This window comes from Ursus maritimus, unplaced genomic scaffold (assembly GCF_017311325.1).
Source record: "Ursus maritimus isolate PB19 unplaced genomic scaffold, ASM1731132v1 scaffold_26, whole genome shotgun sequence".
Lineage (NCBI taxonomy): Eukaryota > Metazoa > Chordata > Mammalia > Carnivora > Ursidae > Ursus > Ursus maritimus.
The window spans coordinates 45,073,303-45,100,811 of record NW_024425119.1 but is presented as its reverse complement, the minus strand read 5'-3'; the positions used below and the strand labels follow the sequence as shown (position 1 = coordinate 45,100,811).

The 27,509-nt window shown below is 37.6% G+C and overlaps 2 protein-coding genes across 2 annotated transcripts; one reads left to right on the top strand and one right to left on the bottom strand.

The window, feature by feature from the left end:
• The first annotated feature begins 2,380 nt into the window (after positions 1-2,380).
• LOC103682032 (olfactory receptor 6C6-like) lies at positions 2,381-3,418 on the top strand. Its single transcript, XM_008711600.1, has one exon. The coding sequence runs from the start codon at positions 2,381-2,383 to the stop codon at positions 3,416-3,418; it is 1,038 nt and encodes a 345-aa protein (XP_008709822.1).
• Positions 3,419-17,306: 13,888 nt separating this feature from the next.
• Positions 17,307-18,375, bottom strand: LOC103682016 (olfactory receptor 6C6-like). Its single transcript, XM_008711585.2, has one exon. It carries the CDS (start codon positions 18,340-18,342, stop codon positions 17,404-17,406), a length of 939 nt encoding a protein of 312 aa, XP_008709807.2. The 5' UTR covers positions 18,343-18,375; the 3' UTR covers positions 17,307-17,403.
• Positions 18,376-27,509: the final 9,134 nt, after the last annotated feature.

The window sequence follows — 27,509 nt, the reverse complement described above, 5'->3', positions numbered from 1 at the left end:
TGTTACAATCTATTTTATTCATATATAGTTGCATCTTTCTTTTTCTCTGATTCTCTTTATGAATTAAGTACTACCCTGGGTAATGCGATGTTGAAAAAATACTGAGCAACTCTTCTCTACAATTTGAAATAGCACAGTTCTAGAACAGTCTGTTGGACCCACATGCTATCAGAGCTTGTATGACTGACTCCTGGAGCATACCTTGTCAAATCAGAAGTAGAACAAAGATGGGAATTATAACAAGGACATAAACATAGTTTTACAATAAACGGTTGTGACCACTTAGTCGCAGAAGACTGCAAGTCTCCAATTGCCATGGAAAATATTAAAGCTCTTCCTTAAAATCTGTTTCAGAAAATGACATTAAGCATGGAACATCTTAGTTTTATTTTTCCCCCAAAAAAATTAATAAACATAGAGCAATTATTTAGAAGACAAATGCAAAAGAATAAAAATAACAAACAGTGCTTTAGCTAACCATTTCCTTTAAAGTCTGCAAGTTATTCATACGATGAAATAGACCAGCATGTTTCACATAAAAGGGAAAAATATAACATAGAAATAAGTCGGATTCTTATGCTTAGAAAGGACCGGTAGTAATAGAACATTGGGGAGGAAAAGTTTTACTGTACTACTGAAGATTCTTTTGGCTGGTTTAAGAATTAAGTTAACATAAGACAGATTACGAGAAAATCAAATTAATTGCATATGTACAGCGGGACACCATAAGAATATGAGAATTATGGGCAATCAGGCAATCAAGGCTTAAATGCCATTCTGAACAAAGAAGAAGGATGTGGGGGTCTGGGACTTTGAAGAACAGGACAACAATTCAAAGGAAAATGAAAGAGAGTAAACCTTTGAGAAGCAAAGGTTTGCTGGGCCACCCAGAAACAATGGGACTTACAGAAGAATTTTAAGAAGCAGACTTTGTGAAGTTCCTCCCTTTCTATCAAACCTACTTCATATTACACTGTAGTTGTCCACAGTGATAGCGGCTTTTTGCATCAGGTCCTTTATCTAAATTCTTTTAGACATTTGAGGAGGAGGTGAAAAGAAAAACATTCTGAGTCTTCCATTTCTCAAAAATAATCAGCCAAAATTCATCCTCATGCCAAAGAGACACATTTTGGGGTGGCAGATTTTACTTCCCTATAATAATTTCTGTAGTATTCAATAATTTTACAAAGAATATTGGGAAAGTTAAAAAAAAAAAAGTGACCCAAATTACATAGACACATGTAGGAATACACCTCAAAAAGGTGAATTGAAAAGAAATATAGAATATTTTTTCTTAAAATATTTTTTTTTCATGTTTGCTTTGTTGTATTTGTTATATATACTGAAAAACAGATGTCCTTCTGCATATAGCAAAGCTGGTCAAAAAAATTGATAATAATATTTGTGTACACTGAGTACAGAAAAAAATTGCACTTTATCGGACAAATTGGAATCACCCTGCTTTAGTCATTGACTATCACAGGAATTGTAATATAAACATAAATCCTGGCTTTGAAAATCCCCCTGATGCACATTCTGAAACACAGAATAACTTAGGATATTTGCACAGGTAGAATAAAAATGATAGGAAGAATACATTTAAAATAACACATATTCCTTCAATTAAAACTTATTTATTTATTTTAGAGAGAGAGTGAGAATGGGGGAAGGGGTAGAGGGAGAGGGAGATTATCTCAAGCAGACTTCCTGCTGAGCACAGAGCCTGACCCAGGGTTTGATGTCATCATGATCCTGAGATCATGACCTGAGCCAAACTCAAGAGTCTGATGCTTAACCAACTGAGCCACCCAGGTGCCCCTAAGGTGACTCACATTCTTTTATTTAGATTATGCATGCAGAGTTGGGTCCACTCGGGAGGAATGGGTAAAAATGCTTATTAACCAAAGAAAATATTCAAGTTCTAGAGAAAACATTGTGAGAAATACTATAAAAAAGAGAACTAACGATTGGTAAAGAATTTAGAGTTGTCTTTAGCATGTAATTATGTGTACAAACTTTCAGACTGGAGAAATCATTTGCAAACAGATTAATTAGAGAATATACACCTTTTTCTGCTTTAGGTAAATATGTAAGTATTTGAGTTAATATACATATTTAGTTAAAATATGTGTTTAGTTAGTACATATGTTCATTTAGCTTATATATTTATATAATTAATTATATAAACTTTATATATCTTTAAGTTAATTTATGTACACTTAGTCTTATTTATATATGTTTAAGTTTTACATATACTTATATTCATAGGTTAATTTTATGTAGGTTAATTTCTATCATTTACATTATATTATAGTCATACATATGTTTAATTTTTGTTCTTCTTTTCTTAAGTGTATTTGATAAAGCTCATAAAAGAGAAATGAAAAACCAATCAGTGGAAATAGAGTTCATTCTGCTAGGACTGACAGATGACCCACAATTGCAAATTGTGATTTTCGTGTTTCTCTTTCTTAATTACACATTGAGCCTAATGGGGAACTTAATCATTATCCTCCTCACTCTGCTGGATCCTCGCCTCAAGACACCAATGTATTTCTTTCTCCGTAATTTCTCCTTTTTAGAAATCATATTCACAACAGTATGTATTCCCAGATACTTGAAAACCATCGTGACTAGAGAAAAAACCATCTCATATAATAATTGTGCAGCTCAATTATTTTTTATTCTTTTACTGGGAGTTACAGAGTTTTACCTTCTGGCTGCCATGTCCTATGACCGCTATGCTGCCATCTGTAAGCCCCTGCATTACCCAATTATCATGACCAGCAGAGTGTGCTGTCAGCTTGTACTTTCCTCTTGGCTAACGGGATTCCTGATCATCTTTCCTCCATTGCTCATGGGACTCCAGCTGGATTTCTGTGCTTCCAGAATAATTGATCACTTTATGTGTGAATCATCTCCTATCCTGCAGCTATCCTGCACAGACACACATGTCCTAGAATTGATGTCTTTTATCCTTGCTGTGGTGACACTTGCGGTCACATTGGTGTTAGTGATTCTCTCCTACACTTGCATCGTGAAGACCATTATGAAATTCCCTTCTGCACAGCAAAGGACCAAAGCTTTTTCCACCTGTTCTTCCCATATGATTGTTGTCTCCATGACTTATGGGAGCTGCATCTTTGTATATATTAAACCATCTGCCAAGGAAAGGGTGAGTTCATCCAAAGGCGTAGCTTTGCTGTATACCTCAGTTGCCCCTTTACTAAATCCCTTCATTTATACGCTAAGGAACCAACAGGTGAAAGAAGTCTTTTGGGATATGCTACAAAAGATATTGTGTTTTCAAAAAAACAATTGTAATAAATACTACAAATCACAAACTTGCAGTAAAAAAAAAATGTTTCATTCATTTCTTCTGATCATGTTTTTCTATGTCATTGCTTACGTCATATAGGACAGTCTCTAGAAGAATCTTGCTGTTCAGTCCCACCCTTAGTTTTTATTCCTCCAAATGAAAACACCCTGCTACAATAACTTACTCTCTCAAGTCTGTACTGCAAGCCTTAAATAACATTTCTTTATTATATATTAACTTCTAGAAACCATAACTTTAAATAAAACACGCCTTTTATAAGTATAATTTGCTCTATGAAATTTGTTAATTAATTGAACATACATTGTGTATCTTTCTTATTGCAGACATTTCAAGGGGCTCAATCCTTAACTTTAAGAAGATTGCATTGGTTTAAGGTGACTGACATATAACTCCAGTATTGATATATAGTGTATAATTAGTGTTGTAATGAAGGGATATTAAAATATCATGGGGCATATTCTGTAGCTTCTAAGTAATTCTGGAGATGTGAGATGACTTTTAGGGGATAGTGATAATTATATTGAAGCTGAAAGTATATATCAGGAAAGAAGACTATGGTCTCAATATATGCTAATAACAGAGACGTATTAGATAACCACATGCATTTGGAGATTTAGGATATCTCATGCTTAAAACAGGATTTTTGAGATACTCAGCCTGGGTTCCGTAAAGGTTTCCTTACAAATGCAACGTGGAATACTGCACAGAATACATGAAATTTTTGCACCTCAGAATTTCCGTATATAAAGGAGGAGTAGGAGGGAGTTAAGATAGCGGAGGAGTAGGGGACCCCTTTTTCAGCCGGTCCCCTGAGTCGAGCTGGATAGCTAACAGACCAGCCTAAATAACCACGGAATCAGCCTGAGACGCAGGAAGATACATCTGGATCTCTACAAATGAACATCTCAGGCGCTGAGTATTGAGGTACCAAGAGGGGAGCTGTAAACCGTGCGCCAGATATCGAAGATAAACGGAAGGGGAGGGAGCCGGCGCGTTGGGCACCGGGAGCGGCAGCCACCTGCACGGGAAGGGGCGGACTCACGGAGGGCACCCGTGAGAGAGCGGACTGAGACTGGTGAGTGGTGAACGCGCCACCAGGCATCTCCCAGAACACCGGAATCCCGGTGTGCTCCACGGATCCAGACTGAGACCGGAACTCCCGGAGCGCGGGGGGCTGGCTGGCGGGCCACCTGCACGGGAGCGGGCGGACTCTCGGGTCGGCACCCACGAACAGCAGAATGAGACCCTGAACCGGGTGCACGCGCCACCAGGCTCCCGAACTCCGAATCCAGGTGTGCTCACCGGGCATAGACTGAGACCGGGAGACCCGGGAGCGTGCGGCAGCCGGTGGCTGGCGGCATTAGAAACACAAAGGACAGAGACGCCGGCCCTGAAGTGAGGGCTGGGACGCCGGGTGTGGGGCGCACATCCCGGGACGCTGCAGGGTTGAGCAGCACCAACAGAAACAGAGTTAAAGTGGCCAGAACATTAGTAGAGAACGGGCCGCAATCCTTCTGTTCCGTGACAGAGGCTGAAATTTGGCCGCTGCTGCTCTGACTCTCAGAAGAGGCACAGCAAACCGCCAGGGAAAGCCGCCAGAGAACAAAAGCCTGGAAATACCGGCTCAGAGAGTGCCCATCCCCATCCTCCCTCGCAGGGGACACGGAGACTCTACCCAAACAGGGTTGCCTGAGTATTGGCGCGGCAGGCCCCTCCCCCAGAACACAGAAGGCAGGCTGAAAAATCAAGAAGCCCACAACCCGGGCGCCTGGGTGGCGCAGTCATTGAGCGCCTGCCTTCGGCTTAGGGCGTGATCCCGGCGTTCCGGAAAGGAGTCCCTCATCGGGCTCCTCCGCTGGGAGCCTGCTTCTTCCTCTCCCACTCCCCTGCTTCTGTTCCCTCTCTCGCTGGTTGGCTGCCACATAAATAAATAAATAAAATCTTTAAAGAAGAAGCCCACATCCCTAAGATCCCTATAAAACAAGGGGCACGGCCTGGGACCCAGTCAATAATTTGGGCTCTGGAAACCCCGCAACCTCTCTTCATCAGAATGACAAGAAGGAGAAGCCCCCCCCAGCAAAGAAAAGACAGTGATTCTGTGGCCTCTGCCACAGAAATAATGGATATGGATGTAACCAAATTATCAGAAATGGAATTCAGAGTAACGATGGTCAAAATGATGAGTAGAATTGAAAAAACTATTAACGAAAAGGTTACTGAGAATATAGAATCCCTAAGGACAGAAATGAGAGCGAATCTGACAGAAATTAAAAATTCTATGAGCCAAATGCAGGCAAAACTAGAGGCTCTGACGGCCAGGGTCGCAGAAGCAGAGGAACGGGTTAGTGAATTGGAGGATGGGTTAATAGAGGAAAAAATGAAAATAGAAGATGGTCTTAAAAAAATCCACGCCCACGAATGTAGGTTACGGGAGATTACTGACTCAATGAAACGATCCAATGTTAGAATCATCGGCATCCCCGAGGGGGTGGAGAAAAACAGAGGTCTAGAAGAGATATTTGAACAAATTGTAGCTGAAAACTTCCCTAATCTAGCAAGGGAAACAAACATTCGTGTCCAAGAGGCAGAGAGGACCCCTCCCAAGCTCAACCACGACAAACCTACGCCACGTCACGTCATAGTGCAATTCGCAAATATTAGATGCAAGGATACAGTATTGAAAGCGGCCAGGGCAAAGAAATTTCTCACGTACCAAGGCAAAAGCATCAGAATTACGTCAGACCTGTCTACACAGACCTGGAATGAGAGAAAGGGTTGGGGGAGCATATTTAAAGCTCTTTCAGAGAAAAACATGCAGCCAAGGATCCTTTATCCAGCAAGGCTGTCATTCAGAATTGATGGAGAAATAAAGACATTTCAGAATCGCCAGTCACTAACCAATTTTGTAACCACGAAACCAGCCCTACAGGAGATATTACGGGGGGTTCTATAAAAGTAAAAAGGCCCCAAGAGTGATACAGAACAGAAAGTCACAGCCAATACAAACAAAGACTTTACTGGCAACATGGCAACATTAAAATCATATCTCTCAGTAATCAGTCTTAATGTAAATGGTTTGAACCATCCCATAAAACGCCACAGGGTTGCAGATTGGATAAAAAGAAATGACCCATCCATTTGCTGTCTACAAGAGACTCATTTCGAACCCAAAGATGCATTCAGACTGAGAGTAAGGGGATGGAGTACCATCTTTCACGCAAATGGACCTCAAAAGAAAGCTGGGGTAGCAATTCTCATATCAGATAAATTGGATTTTAAACTACAGACTATAGTTAGAGATGCAGAAGGGCACTATATTATTCTTAAGGGAAGTATTCAACAAGTGGATATGACAATTATAAATATATATGCCCCCAACAGGGGAGCAGCAAGATACACAAGCCAACTCTTAACCAGAATAAAGAGACATATAAATAAAAATACATTAATAGTAGGGGACCTCAACACTCCACTCTCAGAAATAGACAGAACACCCTGGCAAAAACTAAGCAAAGAATCAAAGGCTTTGAATGCCATACTCGACGAGTTGGACCTCATAGATATATATAGAACACTACACCCCAGAACCAAAGAATACTCATTCTATTCTAATGCCCATGGAACATTCTCAAGAATAGACCATGTTCTGGGACACAAAACAGGTCTCAACCGATACCAAAAGATTGAAATTATCCCCTGCATATTCTCAGACCACAACGCTCTGAAATTGGAACTCAACCACAAGGAAAAATTTGGAAGAAACTCAAACACTTGGAGACTAAGAACCATCCTGCTCAGGAATGACTCGATAAACCAGGAAATCAAAAATCAAATTAAACAATTTATGGAGACCAATGAGAATGAAAATACAACAGTCCAAAACCTATGGGATACTGCAAAGGCAGTCCTAAGGGGGAAATACATAGCCATCCAAGCCTCACTCAAAAGAATAGAAAAATCTAAAATGCAGTTTTTATATTCTCACCTCAAGAAGCTGGAACAGCAACAGAGGGACAGGCCTAATCCACGCACGAGGAAGCAGTTGACCAAAATTAGAGCTGAAATCAATCAAGCAGAAACCAGAAGTACAGTAGAGCAGATCAACAGGACTAGAAGCTGGTTCTTTGAGAGAATCAATAAAATTGACAGACCACTGGCAAGACTTATCCAAAAGAAAAGAGAAAGGACCCAGATTATTAAAATTATGAATGAAAAAGGAGAGGTCACGACGAACACCATTGAAATTGGAAGGATTATTAGAAATTTTTATCAACAGCTATATGCCAATAAACTAAGCAATCTGGAAGAGATGGAATCCTTCCTGGAAACCTATAAACTACCAAGATTGAAACCGGAAGAAATTGATTCCTTAAACAGGCCAATTAATTATGAAGAAATTGAGTCAGTGATAAACAACCTTCCAAATAACAAAACTCCAGGCCCGGACGGTTTTCCTGGGGAATTCTACCAAACATTCAAAGAAGAAATAATACCTATTCTCCTAAAGCTATTTCAAAAAATAGAAACAGAAGGAAAGCTACCAAACTCATTCTATGAGGCCAATATTACCTTGATCCCCAAACCAGGCAAAGACCCCCTCAAAAAGGAGAATTACAGACCGATTTCCCTAATGAATATGGACGCCAAAATCCTCAACAAGATACTTGCTAATAGAATCCAACAGTACATTAAAAGGATTATCCATCACGATCAAGTGGGATTCATACCTGGGATGCAAGCGTGGTTCAATATTCGCAAATCAATCAGCGTGATACATCATATCAACAAGAAAAGACTCAGGAACCATATGATCCTCTCAATCGATGCCGAAAAAGCATTTGACAAAATACAGCATCCTTTCCTGATTAAAACCCTTCAGAGTGTAGGAATAGAAGGTACATTTCTCAATCTCATAAAAGCCATCTATGAAAAGCCTACTGCAAATATTATTCTCAATGGGGAAAAGCTGGAAGCCTTTCCCTTAAGATCAGGAACACGACAAGGATGCCCACTCTCGCCACTATTATTCAACATAGTACTAGAAGTCCTTGCAACAGCAATCAGACGACAAAAAGGGATCAAAGGTATTCAAATTGGCAAAGAAGAAGTCAAAATGTCTCTCTTTGCAGATGACATGATACTCTATATGGAAAACCCAAAAGAAGCCACTCCCAAACTATTAGAAGTTATAGAGCAATTCAGTAACGTGGCAGGATACAAAATAAATGCTCAGAAATCAGTTGCATTTCTATACACGAATAACGAGACCGAAGAAAGAGAAATTAGGGAATCCATCCCATTTACAATAGCACCAAAAACCATACGTTACCTTGGAATTAACTTAACCAGAGACGTAAAGGACCTATATTCTAGAAACTATAAATCACTCTTGAAAGACATTGAGGAAGACATAAAAAGATGGAAAGATATTCCATGCTCATGAATCGGAAGAATTAACATAGTTAAAATGTCCATGCTACCCAGAGCAATCTACACTTTCAATGCTATCCCGATCAAAATACCAAGGACATTTTTCAAAGAACTGGAACAAACAGTCCTTAAATTTGTATGGAAACAGAAAAGGCCCCGAATCTCCAAGGAACTGTTGAAAAGGAAAAACAAAGCTGGGGGCATCACAATGCCGGATTTCGAGCTGTACTACAAAGCTGTGATCACAAAGACAGCATGGTACTGGCACAAAAACAGACACATAGACCAATGGAACAGAATAGAGAGCCCAGAAATGGACCCTCGGCTCTTTGGGCAACTAATATTTGATAAAGCAGGAAAAAACATCCGGTGGGAAAAAGACAGTCTCTTCAATAAATGGTGCTGGGAAAATTGGACAGCTACATGCAAGAGAATGAAACTTGACCACTATCTCACACCATACACAAAAATAAACTCCAAATGGATGAAAGACCTCGATGTGAGACAGGAATCCATCAAAACTCTAGAGGAGAACATAGGCAGCAACCTCTACGACATCGGCCAAAGCAACCTTTTTCATGATACATCCCCAAAGGCAAGAGAAACAAAAGATAAAATGAATTTATGGGACTTCATCAAGATTAAAAGTTTCTGCACAGCCAAGGAAACAGTCAGAAAAACTAAGAGGCAGCCCACGGAATGGGAGAATATATTTGCAAATGACACTACAGATAAAGGACTGGTATCCAAGATCTACAAAGAACTTCTCAAACTCAATACACGAGAAACAAATAAACAAATCAAAAAATGGGCAGAAGATATGAACAGACACTTTTCCAATGAAGACATACAAATGGCTAACAGACACATGAAAAAATGTTCAAAATCATTAGCCATCAAGGAAATTCAAATCAAAACCACACTGAGATACCACCTTACGCCAGTTAGAATGGCAAAAATAGACAAGGCAAGAAACAACAATTGTTGGAGAGGATGTGGAGAAAGGGGATCCCTCCTACATTGTTGGTGGGAATGCAAGTTGGTACAGCCACTCTGGAAAACAGTGTGGAGGTCCCTTAAAAAGTTAAAAATTGAGCTACCCTATGATCCAGCCATTGCACTACTGGGTGTTTACCCCAAAGATACAGACGTAGTGAAGAGAAAGGCCATATGCACCCCAATGTTCATAGCAGCAATGTCCACAATAGCTAAATCATGGAAGGAGCCGAGATGCCCTTCAACAGATGACTGGATTAAGAAGTTGTGGTCCATATATACAATGGAATATTACTCAGCTATCAGAAAGAACGAGTTCTCAACATTTGCTACAACATGGACGGCACTGGAGGAGATAATGCTAAGTGAAATAAGTCAAGCAGAGAAAGACAACTATCATATGATTTCTCTCATCTATGGAACATAAGAACTAGAATGATCGGTAGGGGAAGAAAGGGATAAAGAAAGGGGGGGTAATCAGAAGGGAATGAAACATGAGAGACTATGGACTATGAGAAACAAACTGAGGGCTACAGAGGGGAGGGGGGTGGGGGAATGGGATAGGCCGGTGATGGGTAGTAAAGAGGGCACATATTGCATGGTGCACTGGGTGTTATCCACAACTAATGAATCATCGAGCCTTACATCGGAAACCGGGGATGTACTGTATGGTGACTAACATAATATAATAAAAAATCATTATAAAAAAAAGTAAAGGAGGAGTAATTTAACCCACATCTCATAGTTCCTTAAATATATGCTATTAGAACTCTTTAGCACTCAGTAGAGATTTTGCTGATATTGAACAATTCAAGAATGCAGTGTTACTCGTTCATAATATGCTGTTATAAAGGTAGAGGATATAAGCCTAGAGACGTGAAAGGACTTGGATACTGGAATTGTATTTTGGACTTAAACCTGGTATTTTAGTGATTTTGAAAGGTTTGTATAAGCTTCACCTTATTAGCCTTATAGTCTTATAAGTGCCCCTTTCATTCCTATGTCTGGAATAAAACCAATATATCCTATGTGACCCATCTATTTTATAAAATTATTGTGAAATAAATTCAGTGTTTTCCATAGCAACATACTGTCAATTAAGTCATTACCTGATATAAGGTTACTTGCCAAAATCTTTCTCTCAATTCCAGTTTGTTTTCTACCTAGCAAAATTATGTTAATTAATTCTGACCTGAATAGAAAATGCACAGACTCTTTCCCTTGGGCAACAATAGTGTACCTCTCCATATTCAAACCAGGAAAGCTACATTTCCTTTGTGTATCACCCTTAATTTTGGCTTAGGGGAGCAACAGAACCATATTTTTCTTCTATCTCACTCCTTTGTTCTTAGTAATTAGGTTAATACCTCCATCTGTTCATAAAGCCCATGTAATACATCTGACTGCAGTTATTGGAGACTGTTTTTAGAAACTGATATACTAAAGAATTTTGTTTTTGCTATTTTTATACGAATTCATGGGCAACGTGGAATTCTCACTAAACTTAAAATTGGCAACCTTTTTTTATTTATTTATTACTGAAAATATGATTAGTATTAATTTCAACAATTCTGAGAATCTTCTAAGACTATTAAAAATATTGTTTCTAAGGCTCTACTGTTATAATTCTATTTTTCATTTCTTCTGAAAGCTTCATAATTAGGAATTTCAACACTTCTGAAAACAAGATTATTGTTTCAATCATTAAAAGAGTAAATTTATTTGAATCCTTGTATTCACTAGTAAAGGTCACATTATTCAAATAGTTTAACTACAGAGATCTTTAAGAAGTGTGCCCAGAGTCTGTGAAGTACTAGTCCAAAGATAAACATTTGCTCAAAGAACCAGAAGAAAAATTCTGATTGCACCCACGCCAGTATAAAATAGCCGTGCCTCACATATGTTGCAAGAAATGGTCTTATTGATGTGGGCAGACTGGGTCTGAGGACCCAGTAGAGGGTCACACGGGACCAACCAAGGAGGTCCTTGGCTTCACACTGGATAGAAATCAAATGTGAGCCAGAGAAAGTAGAATCAGAGCTTATTGACTAGCATTAAGTGAGAGATAGCAGACAGAGTGCCTGGGAGACTTGGAAGGAAAAGTAGAGTGAGTCTCTTTGTTGTTTTTTGGGGCCAGGGGTTTATATTAGAAATGGTCTAGGGTGCATGTTTCTCCAGGAGTCCAGGGAAAAGTGAGTATCAGGTGAACAATAGGTATTGTTCTATACATTACCAAAGGTAAGGGTATGGATGCTGGTGGCAGCAGAAGTTCGTTTGAAGCTAATGTCCTGGAACCTGTCTGGAATCTGTCTCTTCTTAGGACAAAACTCAGAGAATGATGAACTTTCTTGCTTCCCCTCTGAGGTGGGAACCTAGCATCCCTGGCTTGTTCAGAGGTGATGTATGGAACATGAGTAAACGGGGCCTCGCAGAGAAGAGCAGAGATGGGGCCTTTCTGAAATGGAGTCCCTTCAGCTTTCCTACTTCCTTATCCCCTGTTGCCATGCTGACAAGAAATTTGGGGATGCAGATAGTGGTGAATGAGATTTCTAAAAACGAGAAATTTTGGAGGAAGAAATACGTGATTGTCTTTGGATGAGAGTCCAGTGGGGTGAGGGTGATTATGGCTGGATTCCCAGTGACACTCACATGTGGGTAAAGACAAAAACAAAGAGAAGAAAAGGGGCCACCTGTAATTGTGGATCATTGCACAGCCCAAGAAGAAGAAAAGGGGTCACTGTTCTGTGGTTTCTCACAGCTGACTTCTATGAAGAAGGAAGAATAAGAGTAATAGGAGAAGGAGGAGAGGGAAAAAATGAGAATTAATGAGGAAAGGCAATAGAGATACCTATTATCTTAATATCCTCATAAACAGATTGCTACTCACTCCCAACCTCCTTCAATATTCTTAGTCAGTAGTAACATTCTCAAAAACTTCACTCATATAATTTTTCTCAAAATTTCACTATCTCTATGAAATTGTCTGAACTTTTCTTTCAATCTAAGCTTTCCGAAAGGATAACATATCAAATTAATAGAATCATATAAAAATAAAAACAAAGAAAGAAGCCAAAAAAGCTCATATTTCTCTGTGTCTTACTCTTTATGATAGACTTAGTTATTCTGTAAGTCAGATTTCAATGGATTCTCTACCTTTTACAAAAACGCAAACTTGATCTAAACATCTAGGCCCACATACAGTGCCAAACTATTTTCCACAGTGACTACACAATTTTACGTCCCCACTAACAATATCAATAGGTTTCAATTACTCCACGTCCATCTATCTATATATATATATATATAAATATAAAGCCATCCTACGGGTTAGGAGTGTGTCTCATGGTTTTGATTTGCATTTAGATAATTACTAATGATATTGAGCATCATTGCATGTGCTTGTTGGACGTTTTAAGGAATTTGTCTTCAAATATTTGCACATTTTTTTGAAAGATTTATTTATTTATTTGAGAGAGAAGAGAAATGTGTGCACTTGCACACACACACACATGCACGAGTGGGGGGTGGGACAGAGGGAGAGAATCTACAAGGAGACCCCTCGCTGAACACGGAGCCTGTAACAAGGCTGGATCTCAGGACCCATGAAATAATGACTGGAGCCGAAACCAAGAGTCAGACGCTTCAACAACTGAGGCACCCAGGCGTCCCCAAATCCTTGCCCATTTTTAATTGGGGTATTCCTTTATGTGGTTGTTGCTGATTTGTAATAGTGTTTTCATATATTCTGGATACTAGATCCTTATAAGATATACAATGTGAAAATCTTTTCTCCCTTCCAGGAGATTGTATTTTCACTTCTTGATAATGTCCTTAGATGAACAAAATTATTTAATTTTGATGCAGCCCAATTTAATCCTTTTGTTGCTCATACCCTGTCTAAAAATCCATTGCCAAATCCAAAACCAAGGTCATATTATCACCCTTGTTAAAAGAATTGGATAGTGGTGAGCAAATGGTGAGGTGGGGAAGTGTTGAATCATTACATTGTACACCTCAAACTAATATAACACTGTGTGCTAACTACACTGGAATTTAAAATTAAATTAAATTAAAAAAAAAGAAATAAGAGCTCCTGATGGGGTCAGAGAAATCCAAATAATAATGTCTCATTTAACCAGGGCAAATAAATTATGTTAAATAGAAAGCAGTCAATTGTGCTAAATATTGCTGAGATTGATTAAAATGACAATAAAAAGCAGATTCATGTTTGGGTGCCTGAGTGGCTCATTCAGTTAAGGGTCTGACTCTAGATTTCATGATCTCAAGGTTGAGTGATCCAGCCCTGCGTCAGGCTCCCAGCTCAGTGTGTCAAGGAATAGAATGGCCAGAAGAGAGGGAGAGAGAGGGGGGAACTGCTGGTCAGTGGAGCAGTCAGAACACACACAGAAGGTAACACACACTCTTATTACATCTGCTGTCTTATATGGTGTTTATGGTGTTCCAAAACTATTACAATAGTCACATCAAAGGTCATGGATCACAGATGATCATAAGAAATATAATAATGATGAAAAAGCTTGAAATATTGTCAGAATTATCACGATGTGATACAGATATGAGCAAATGCTGTTGGAAAAATGGCACCAGTAGACCTGCTTGATGCAGGATTGCCACAGACCTTCAACGTTGAAAAAATGCAGTATATGCAAAACGCAACAAAGCAAGACAATAAAATGAGATCTACCTGTACCACATGTTGTTTCTCCATTCATTACTGGACGGTTATTTGGGTTGTTTCACTTTTTGGCTCTTATGCATGACGCGTCTATCAAAATGTGTGTCGAAGTTTTTGTGTGAACATATGTTGTCAATTCCTAGAAGTAGAATGTCTGTGTTATATGGCAAGTTTATATTTGCCTTCTTGATGAGCTGCCAAACTTTTCCGAGTGGCCGCACATTTTACGTTCCCACCAGCAGCGTATGAGGGTTCCTAATTCTGTACATCACCACTTGTTATTCTGTACAACAGCACTGTTACTTTTTGTGATATATACATGTACACACACACAAGCAGACACACGTACACACATCTTATAACTGTCCCAGTGGCTGTAACGTGGTATGTCTCTGTGGTTTGGACTTACATTTTCCTAAATACTACTGTTCTTGAGCACCTTTTCATGTGCTTTTTGCCTGTTTGTATATCTTCTTTCAGTCCTTTGCCTATGTTTTGTTGAGTGTTTGGTCTTTTTTATTGTTCAGTTGTAGTAGTTATTTTATGTAAATTCAACCAAGGAAGTACAACCCTTTTACCAAGAAAATACCAAAACTTAAAAATAAAGATGTCCTAAATAAATAAAGACATCCTATATTTTGGCCAGTAGACTTGACATTGTTTATTAAGATGGTAATAGTTCCCAAATGGATCCACAGATTCAATGTAATCTTTATTAAATTTTCAGCTGCTCTTTTTGCTTAAATGAGCAATCTGATCCTAAATTTCATATGGAATTGCAAGGAATCCTAAATAGCCAGAACAATATTGAAAAAGAGGAACAAAACTGAAAGAGTCATACTTTCCTATTTCAAAACTTAATATAAAGCTACAATGATCAGGACAGTGTGATACTGGCATAGCAACTGAGCACTACCTCAAAGGACTAGAAATGAAAGTCTATGGTAGACCCGTGCATTTATGGTCAATTGATTTTTAACCAGGGTGTTAGTCAATGGGGGAAACTTTTCAACAAATCATGTTGTGATAAAGGACTATTTTCATGCAAATGGTAATTTTAATCTTTACCTCAAACCATACACACACATTAACTCAATAGAATCCAAAGACCTAAATGTAAGATATAAAACTATAAATTTCTTAGAATAAATGGGGTACATTTACATCTTTGCAATTTTGGATTAAACAATGGTTTTTTTACATATGCCACCAAAACCACAAGGAACCAAATAAAAAATAGAAGAACTTGACTTTGTCAAAATTAAAAATATTGTAACCAAAGGACACTACCAGGAAAGTGAAATGACAACCCAAAGAATGAGAAAAATACGCACAAATTGGTTTGTGATAAGGTTCTAGTAGTTTTTAAATAGCTAATTGGAAGACTTTGAGGGCCTTGAATATAATGACATGAACTCATTCCCTTGTAATTGCCTTGGGAAGAAGATAGTTAACAGTGTTGGCTTAAAATAGTAAAATAAACCAGGATACAAACCTGAACCTAATTTTTTCTTTCTTCTCAGAGCCACATGGATAGGAATTACTGCATTAAATTTCCCTGATGATTTTTCCACCTGTATTTCTCTGATGGCATATTATATCCACTATAGAACTCATTATATTTCATGGATTTCTTTGCAGGTTCACTTTTTTGTGTTTGTCTGACAGGATACCATTAATACTCCCTTCTTTAATAACATTAAAATCATGAGTGAGTCCACGCAGGGGTGGGCAGAAGGGAAGTTGAAAGAAGACCCAACTCATTTTTTAACATCTCTTCCATTTATCCCATGTGTCCCATATATCCAAATAAATGTTCAACCATTCCTCTCTGTTTGTATACCTAAATATCTCTGGAACCATCACCGGGAGATTCAGCTTCATTCACACTATTTACTGCATTTCAACTGTCAAATAACTCATTTAGTTTAAAACATCAGCCCTCTAACTTGTCTCTCAGATTCCAACATCCAAATACCCATCCCCAATACATTCGACATAGCAATGTCTATAAAATAAAAATCTGTTCACATAGGTTTTTATATTAAAACAGGAATCTCTCATCAAAACCACCTGTTTTAAAATCACCTAGAGTCCATGTTTCTACACCGTACTCCAGGTATATTGAAAAGACATTTTAGGAATGAGAAATTTGACTTTGTTTTTAAGTAAGCCAAACAAGTGTGTGATTCTTTTTTTTTTTTTTTTTAAAGATTTTTATTTATTTATATGACAGAGAGACAGCCAGCGAGAGAGGGAACACAGCAGGGGGAGTGGGAGAGGAAGAAGCAGGCTCCCAGCGGAGGAGCCCGATGTGGGACTCGATCCCGGAACGCCGGGATCACGCCCTGAGCCGAAGGCAGACGCTTAACGACTGCGCTACCCAGGCGCCCCCAAGTGTGTGATTCTTATTCACGCCAAATTTTCAGGTCTATATACCTACCAGATGAAATCCTGCTCCGTTTGAGAACATGTGAGCTTTTCATGACTTGAAGCCTGCCTTTTTCCTTTCTTGTTACATTTCCTGCCTTGTTTCCTTCCTTGACTTACATTTGAAGAACTTCCTAGAGTCCCAGTGGTAGTGCATGTTGTAATATTGATGTCTGTATATTTCTGTAAAATTCTTATATTCTTATTCTATATCTATTTAAAATCAGGTTTTTTTTTTTCAGGAGGTCAGTACCATGTTTTGTAGAATAAAAGAAACTTCACATTAGTGTTGATAACCTAATAGATGACTCATCTTGTAGCACTGAAAGGAATTATGATCATAAAGAGAAGTAGGAAGGAAAAGATGCTCTGTGCTGAAAGGTTTGGTTAAAATATTGTGAGTTGAAAAAAGTATTATGAGGTGAACTACTTGAAGAACAGATCAAGTAAACTTAAGATGAGTCAAAATCTTTTACATTTTTCTCCAAGATTTTAAAATTAAGTTTCTTCTTCATTTTTTGAAAAAAGAGAAAATCTTTTGGAGTATGTCCTTGAAGGCTTGTTTCACTTGCTGGTTTCTGAGAGTGTAAATGAAAGGGTTTAATAAAGGGGCAACCGAGGTATAAATAACACTTACACCTTTGGATAGAGTCACCCTTTCCTCTGCTGTTGGCTTTATGTAATTAAAGATACAGCTACCATAAGTAAGGGAGACTACAATCATATGAGAAGAACAAGTAGAAAAAGCCTTTGTTCTTTTCTGAGCAGAGGGGATCTTTAGAATGGTCTTGATAATATATGTGTAAGAAAGAATCAGTAACAGCAACGTGACCAGGAGATTTACAAGAGATAAGACAAAGGAAAGCAATTCCAGGAAATGAGTGTCAGTGCAGGAAAGCTGCAGCACAGGGGAAGTGTCACACATGAAATGATCAATTACTCTGGAAGCACAGAAGTCCAGTGTCAGTCCAGAGGCCACTGGTGGAAACGAAAGCAGAAAGCCAACTGTCCATGAACTGAATAGAAGTTGGTAACACACTTTGTTGTTCATAATGATGGGGTAATGTAGGGGTTTGCAGATTGCTACATAACGGTCCAAAGACATGGCAGCCAGTAGGTAAAATTCTGTAATTTCTAATAAGAGGAAAAAGAATAACTGAGATGCACAACTATTGTAAGAAATTATTTTGTTTTTAGTCACGATGCTTATCAGGTATCTGGGAATACAGACTGTTGTCAATGAAGCTTCCAAGAAGGAAAGATTTCGGAGGAAAAAATACATGGGAGTCTTGAGGCGGGGATCCAGCAAGGTAAGAAGGATGATGGATAAGTTCCCCGTCACACTCAACACATAGTTTAGAAAGAGAAATATAAAAATCACAATTTGCAGTTGTGGGTCGTCGGTCAATCCTAGGAGAATGAACTCGATCTCTCTTGACTGATTCCTCATTTCAGACTTGAGTCTTATTAGACAGACATAGGAAAACAACTCCAGAAGTGGAAATAAGAGGATTTTTTAAAAAGCTACAGAAAAAAACCATAGTAAAAAATGTAAACCAGTTAAGAGGTTGATCCAATTTAACAAGACGTATGATACTTAAAATTATAGCATAGATCAACCTAGGCAGCCTTTAGCTTATTGTTCTACTGAAGTGACAGCTATGTTAACAACACTACTAAATTTTTTCTTTCTCTCTATTTGAACTTGAAAGATAATGTAAATTTTAGCTGATCATTTCCAAATGAGCTGAGATCTGTTAAAATGTTCTAAGTAGAACATAAGCTTGACTTTAAATGTATTTTCTATGTATAGCTTAAAATTTTTTGAAAAGTCCTTGTAACATCTAGAAAATGATAACAATGTCAACTTGCAATGTTTATTCAAAAATCCTTAGCCCATTACAATACTTAAAAATATGTGAAATATAGAAACAATGAGTTATATATTTCTCTATGATTGAAATTTTGTGATATATACCATTATTTATTTTGCCCTGCTGCAGTAATTCCCCATTGTTTCTTTATATTATTTCACTTATTATTTTTCTTTGGTTTCAAATACATCAGTGTTCTCATATTCTTTGCATTTAATCTTGAGGTTTTGACTATTGCGTCTACATAAAAATAGAAAAATATATGACAGTTCAAAAGTCACTGGATACTACATGACTTTTACGTAAGGGATTGCTTTCATTTATGATCCAAATACTTATTGCAAACTCTAAGTGACTTACCATATCTAGGAGACACTGATATAATTTTCCGCCTATGGGAATATGGTAGAAATGGGTCAAAAATAAATTATGAATATTCTCTCTCATAACATTATAAAAAATTCAATAATTTAAGAGGAAAGATAATTGCAAAGCTTTTCTCTAGAAAGAGTCTAAAAATAATATGCATTCTGGAAATGATATGCATCTGTTAATATCTTTCACTTTCACTCAGATTCATTAAAATGATGACCCAGATATTACAATAATTCAATTAGAATCTTCTTCCAGGCAAGATTCATTTTCTGTCCTCCTGTCTTATATATTAAAGTGAAGGTAACTGTTTCCATAAAAATTCTAAATGAAAATGTAATGCTCTAAATGAAAATGAATTTTGGGAAATCCCTCTTATGAAAGGAAGCAATTCTGGCTTCAAATTGTGCACTAACACAAAAGCACAGTTTTATCATTTTGCACATAAAAGACACAGGGGATTAATTAAAATTTTTTAAAAAAGGGAAAAGAAAAAGAAATGTCCCCTGAGATTTGTGTCAGGAGGAATACCAGTTATGTAAACAACAAAACAAAACAAAACAAAACAAAAAAACAGAGCAGGGAGGAAATAAAAACTACTGTGAATTGCTTTAAGCACAAAGTGAATATCTACAGCTACAAAACAGATATTCCTCAAAAGAGAGCAAGAAATAATTTAATGCCAACAAGCATTTCAGATATCCCACTGCCCTGGGACAGTATCATCAATTCTGCACATTAAGAGGATTTACCCCAAAAAGAAATGTCTCTCTTGCTTCCTCGGTTAATAGCAGGATTTCACTAACTTGTGACCTATGCCCCAAATTGGAGGTGTAGGGCAGTACTTAAATGTTTCACTATTTTTTAAATTTTGAAACAATATAAAATATAGAGAAGAAAACCAACAAATAACCATAAAGACCTTCTATTCCTGCACCATGTGATGTTCCATTTCTGATATTCATATAGTAGTATGTGTTAATAACAAAGTAGAACAGTCTACTAGATAATCATGATATAACCGTTAGTGTCAGGGCACTGACATTGGTACATTACTAACAGGAACTTCTCCAGTGCTGTTTAAGTTTCACCAGTGAGTAAAAATTTCTCTATAGAGAAAAAAATACAATTTAGAATTACATGTGATTTTCATTACTATAATGTTTTAGTTTCCTTTAAGCAGGAAAATTCTGTGGTCTTTCCTTAATTTTCAAGAATATTGATTGAAAATTCTTTTTTTTTTCTTTTTCTCTTCTTTTTCTTCTTTAAGTTGACTCTAAGTACATTCTTAGAAATCTTAAATCCAGTATAGTCTACACACAGTATTATATTAGTTTCAGGTGTGCAATATAGTGATTCATCAATTCTATACATTACGCAGTGCTCTTCAAGATAAGTGTGATCTTAATCCCCTTCATCTATTTCACCCATCCCCTCAGGTAACCATCACTTACTTTGATCTTGTTAATTAAGAGTCAGTTTTTTGGTATTTCTCTTTTTTTCCTTTGTTCACTGTTTTTTTTTTCCCTTAAATTCCACATGAGAGTGAAATCAAATGGTGTTTGTCCTCTGACTGACTTATTTTGCTTAGTGTTATACATTCTAGATCCATCCATGTTGATTCAATGGCTAGATTTCATTTTTTATGGCTAAGTAGTATTTCATTATAGATACGTGTATTATAAATATATATATGATGTGTATATCACATCTTCTTTATCCATCTTCTATCCAAGCACACTTGAGCTGCTTCTACATTTTAGCCATTGTATAAATAGTGCTTCAAAAGCATAGGGGTGAGCATATCTTTTTAGATTACTGTTTTCATAGTCTTTGGGTAAATGCCCAGTAGTGCAATTAATGGATCATATGGTAGCTCTATTTTTAAGTTTTTAGGAAGCCTCCATACTGTCCTCAACAGTGGCTGCTCCAGTTTGCATTTCCACCAACAATACACAAGGGTTCCTTTTTCTCCACATCCTCACCAACACTTACTGTTTCCTTAGTTCTTGACTTTAGCCATTCTGGCAGGAGTGAGATGATATCTCATTGTAGTTTGGGTTTGCATTTGCTTAATGATGAGTGATGTTGAGCATCTTTTCAGGTGTCTGATGCCATGTGGTTATCTGCTTTGGAGAAAAGTCTGCTTTTGTTTTCTGCCCATTTGTTAATTGGATTGTTTGTTTTTTAAGTGTTGAGTTGTAGAAGTTCTGTGTATACTTTGAATAATAACCCTTTATCAGATATATCATTTGTAAATATCTTCTCCCCTTTGGTAGATTGTCTTTTAGTTTTGTTGATTGATTCGTTCTCTGGGCAAAAGCTTTTTATTTTGATGAAGTCCCAGTAGTTTATTTTTACTTTTGCTTCTGTGTCTCAGGAAACGTATCAGGAAAAATGGTGCTATAGCCAATGTCAGAGAAATTACTGCCTGTGCTCTCTTCTAGGATTTTTATGGCCTCAGGCGTCACATTTAGGTCTTTAATTCATTTTGAAGTTATTTTTGTCTTTGGTATAAGAAAGTGGTCCAGTTTCATTCTTTGAAGTCTGGAATTGTGATAACTCCAATTTTGTTCTTTTTCAAGATTCCTTTGGCTATTAGGTTTTCTGTGGTTACATACAAACTTAGAGTTTTTGGTTTTTTGTTTGTTTTGTTTTGTGAAACATGCTGTTAGTATTTTGATAGAGACTGCTTTAAATGAGTAGATGCTTTGGGTAGTATAGACATTTTAGCAATATTTGTTCTTCCACCCCGTGAGCAGGGACTATCTTGCCATTTGTTTATTTCCTCTTCAATTTCTTTCATCAGTGTTTTATTATTTTCTGAGTACAGTCTTTCACCTCCTTGGTGAGGTTTGTTCCTAGGTATTTTATTTTTAGTGTAGTTGTAAATGGGATTGTTTTCTTAATTTCTCTTCCTGTTGTTTCATTATTGGTGTATAGAAATACAGCAGATTTCAGTACATTGATTTCATAGCCTGTGATCTTAGTAAATCCATTTATCAGTTCTAGTAGTATTTTGGTGGAGTTTTTAAGGATTTCTCTATATAGTTTCACGTCATCTGCAAATAGTGAGTTTTATTTCTTTACCAATTTACATGACATTTATTCTTTTCTTGGTCTGATTGCTGTGACCAGGACATCTAGTACTGTGTAGAATTAATGTGGTGAGAGTGGACATCCTTGTCTTGTTCTTGACTTTAGGGGAAAAGCTCTTAGTTTTTCCCCATTGAGTATGATATTAGCTGTGGGTTTTCATATAAGGCCTTTATTTTTCATTTTGCTGTTAAAATCATCTAGTCCAATGTGTCATCAAAGCCACTGTTTCCTTGTTGATTTTCTGTCACTATGATATATCCATTGATATAAATAGAGTGTGGAATTCCCCTACTATTATTGTATTACTGTTATTTAATTCCTTTATGTTTCTTACTAACTGCTTTATATATGAGAGTTCCCATTCTGTGTGCATAGGTCTTTACAATTGTTATTGTTTCTTGTGGGATTGTTCCCTTTAGAATTATATAGTGTCTTTTGTCTCCCATTACAGTCTTTGTTTTAAAGTCTGTTTTGTCTGATATAAGCATTGCTACCCTAGATTTCTTTGCACATCCATTTGCATGATAATATTTCCCCATCCCCTCATGTTCAATCTACATGTGTCTTTAGGTCTGAATTGAGTCTCTGAAGGGCAACATACAGATGGGACTTGATTTTTTATCTGCTCCATCACCCTATATCTTTGATTGGAGAGTTTAGTCCATTTACATTTATAGTAATTATCGATAGGTGTGCACTTCTTGCTATTTTGTGTCTTGTTTTGTGGTTGTTTTTGCAGTTCTTCTCTGTTCCTTTCTTCTCTTACTCTCTTCTCTCTTGTTCTGCTGGCTTTCTTTAGTTACCTACTTGGATACCTTCCTCACTATTTCTTGCTTATCTTATTACTGGTTTTTGGTTTGTGGTTACCATTAGGTTTGTATATAACACCTTCTGCATATAGCAGTCTGTATTAAGTGATGGTCACTTATATTTCAACGCATTCTTAACTCCTGTCCCTCCCATGTTTTAGGTGTGTGGTGTCATACTTTATATCCTTTCATTTGTGAGTCCCTCAACTGATTTTTACAGATATACTTATTTTAACTACTTTTTTGTTCTTTCTACTATTTTCCTCTTACTTAAGGTCTTTCTTTTCCACTCAGAGTCCCCTTTAACATTTCTTGGAGGGCTGGTTTAGTTGTCATGAACTCTTTTAACTTTTGTCTGGAAACTCTATCTCTTCTTCTATTCTGAATGTTAGCCTTGATAGATAGAATATTCTTGGCTGCAGGGGTTTTTTGTTTTGTTTTGTTTTTTGGGTTGTTTTTTTTCCCCCCTTTTAGTCCTTGAATATATCATGCTTACTTTCTTCTGGCCTGCAAAATTTCTGCTGAATCATCAGCTGATTGCCTTATAGGGGTTCTTTGGTATATTACTGTCTTCTTTTCTTTGTTTGGTTTAAAATTCTTTCTTTATCACTACTTTTTACAATTTTAATTAGTATGTATCTTGGTGTGGACCTTCTTGGATTGACTTTGTTGGGGCATCTCTGTGCCTCCCAGATGTGGATTTCTGTTTCCTACCCCAGAATCAAGAAGTTTTCAGCTATTATTTATTCAAATGAATTTTCTGCTCCCTTATCTCTCTTCTCCTTCTGAGATCCCTATAATGCAAATGTGATTACACTTGATGGAGTCACTGAGTTCCTAAGTCTTTTCTCATTTTGCATAATTTTTTTTTCCTTTCACCTGCTCAGCTTCATTATTTTCTATTACTCTGTCCTTCAGGTCACCAATTTTGGTTGTGCTACCTCTAGTATGCTATTTATTCCATGTAGTGTTTTTAAATTTCACTTATTTTGTTCTTCATCTCTGATTGTTTCCTTTTAATCTTTTTGTTAAGGGTCTCACTGAGGTTCTCCACTCTTTTCTCAAGTCTAGTAAGTATCTTTATGATCATAATTTAACTTCTCTATGAGGTGTATTATTTATCTCCATTTCACTTAGGTCTCTTGCTGTAGTTTTGTTCTGGTCTTTCATCTGGGATGTATTCCTCTGCCTCATCATTTTTCTTACTCTCTGTCTGTTTCCATACAGGAACGTCAGCTACTTCTCCTGCTTTTTAAAGTAATAGCTTTATGAAGAAGAGAACCTGTATGCCCTGGAAAAGATTGTCCCCTGTTCCCCAGAACCTGGCACTTGAGGGGTGCCTCCTATCTGTGCTCCATGAACCTTGTGTTGTGTGTTGGCCACTTTCCTTCATTCCAATCATCTTAGTGGCTCTCTTTGCTTCTTGTGGGCAGTGTTGTGTCCCTGTGGTGTTAGTGGGTCAATCTGAGGCTGCCTTGGGCTGATTTTAGTCAGACCAGGTATTTGCCAGAGATGCAGAGGCAATTGCAAGGTCCTTTCCCTATGTTGTCCCCTAAGAAGCTTTCATTGGTGGTGGGTGGGGCTGCAATCAGTCCAGCTGTCTTCCTCCAGCCCACTGCTAGGGCTGAGTCTGAGTGGTGTGTGCTTATCTTCCCTTTACTCCAGGGCACTTTGAAGTGGTGCTGGCCCTTGTTATGGCTGCTTGCACACTGCCAGGCTTGTGCCTGGTTTTAATGGGCTCTGGCCAAGAACACATTGGATGGAGCGGGGCGTGCAATGCTTGGAAAGTTTCCATGCCAGTGAGAGGGGACATGTCACCACCACTGGGACCATGTTGGTGAGGGTGGGTTACCCAGTTCTAACAAGGTGTGTGCAAGTCTTCCATGGGAGGGGGCCACCAGTACTGCTGGGACTGAGGCCCATGCACAGAACCAGAGATACAGGGTTGGCAGGGTTTGCACTGATAGTCTGGGGAAGGGCGTTTGCAGCATCAGGACTGAGGCAACTGTGTTTGAAAAGAGCAGATCCACTGAAGATGGAAAGATGGGCAGGGTGGGCACAGTGTAAGCAATTTAGGTAATGTAGGCACTGCACAGGTTTCTGTAGGTAATGTAGGCACTGCACTGGTCCTGTGTTTATGCTGGAGGGGGGGGAGAGAAACAGGGCCAGTCCATTCCTTTGCTTCTGGAGAGTCTCCCAGGGGTCTCTGTCCCTCCAGGACGTGCTCTCAGATTAGTAAATAACACTCCCTCCCATATGTTTCCCAGGAGATTTTCCTGTAAACAGCATACCAATGGGTCTTGTTGTTGTTGTTGTTTTTTAATCTCTTCTGATACCCTATATCTTTTGATAGGAGCATTTAATCCATTCACGTTCAGAGTAATTAATGAAAGATATATAATTTAGTGCCTGTAGATCGTCTCTGTTCCATTCTACCCATTCTAGTCTTTGTTACCTTCTGCCCTTCTATGATAGGGATATTAGTTTGCTTATGGAATCCCTGAGTTCCCTATGTCTACTTTAGCAGTCAAATAGCTTTCTTTCCTTCTTCTTTTCAACTTCATTATTTTCCATAATTTTATTTTCTATATCACCTATGTTCTCCTGTGCTTCTTCTTACAGCAATTACATCAAGTCTGTTTGCATCTCTGTTACAGCATTTTTTATTTCAGCCTGACTAGTTTCTAGATCTATCTCTGCAGCTAGGGTTTCTCTCATGTCTTGTAGGCTTTTTTCAAGTCCTTCTAATAGTCTTTTGACTGTTGATCTACATTCTTGTTCACATATATGCCTTATATCTGCTTTGAGCAAGTCTCTGGCTGTGATATCTGGAGAATTCCTCCATCTTGTCATCTTGGCTAGATGTCTGTGTTTTGCATGTTATGAAAGGTTGTTACCTCAGAGCAGTGCTAAATTAAAAAGAGGTCATACAGTGTCCAGAGCCTGGCACTTCAGGAAGTATTTCTGGTGTATGCTGTGTGCACTCTGCTGTTGTGTCTTGTCTGCTCTTTCCCACCGGTCAGTCTTCTGCACACTTCCTCCTTACTTGGAGTGGGGAGTGTTTTGGCCATTACCTAGGTATGCATTGATTTGCTTGTTGAAAAACCCTGGGAAAAGTCAAAGGAAGAAAAAAAAAATAGGTGTGTGGGGGGGAAAGCCTGATCCAAAAAGAAAAGGAAACAGAAAACAAGAACAAAAGACAATAAAAATACTATAGTTGTTGTTACAAGACTAGAGGGAATTCCTTTTCATCTGTATCTGTAGCCCAATGAATCAGGTGTAAAACAAGGCAAAAAAAAAAAAAATCACACCAAAGCAAATCAATATGTTAAGGATATAGTTTATTTCCTTTTAGTTAAAGAAATCAATATTAGCATTTATCTGAAAAATTTTAATACTTGCATTACAGTATATTGTGTTCAAAATTATTAGAGAATTGTTATTTAAAACCTGATACCTGGTACACTGATTAATGTTGAAAAAAAGGGATTAAATTGACTTTAAATATGAATCTCTTCCAGTCAAGTATGTTATTTACTTGGAGTTTACAAGCTTGTCATGAGAATGGGTAGGTCCTTGAGGGAATTTTCAGAAGATGGGGAAGTAGGGAAACACCCAGAATCTGTCTCCCCACCTAGACAACATTTTCACTGGCAGTGGCTGTGATGGAATCAATTTAGAACTTTAGACTAGTCTTGTGAAGGCTTGTAACTTCCAGAGGAAGGCTGGGATGATAAATTACTGTTAATTTTGGTAATTATAGATCTTAGACAGTAACAGTGACCCATCCCATGACCCCCAAATGGGGAACTGAATATTTAATTTTTAATTTAATATTTATTACTTTAAATTTAAATGCATATATCCACTTGTGGTTGGTGGCTATCATATTGGACAGTACACATCTAAGTAATCTTATTAGTAGTCTAATAAAAAAGGAGGTAAGTCACATCCAAATATATTTGCTAGATTATTGAGATAGAATTTAGCTACAAAAAAGGTCACCTTTTGAGTAGTATGTAGTTTGATGAACTCTGACAAACATATATAGTCATGCAACCACCATTACAATCAAGATATAAAATATTTCCATTATCCTGCAGTTTTCTCGTGACACTTTTGTAGTCAATCATCTCTCACCATCAGCCCCTAAAACCATTGATCAGATTTCTATCCCTATAGTTGTGTTTTTCAGAATTACAGAAGGAGAATCAAGAGTATGTAGAGACTGTATTTGGCTTCTTTCACTTAGTGTAATATTTCTAAGATTCAATTGTGTGTTTTTTTAATCTGACTAAATTATTGTACGTACATGCCATAATTTGTTAAACTACTTATAAGATGATGGACATTGGATCATCTCCAGGCTTGGGCGTTAACATAAAATGCATTTAATAGCTAAAATTCAGTTCATTTGAAGGATCAAAATAATTTCATCAAACATCCAACTGAAGCCTCAACGT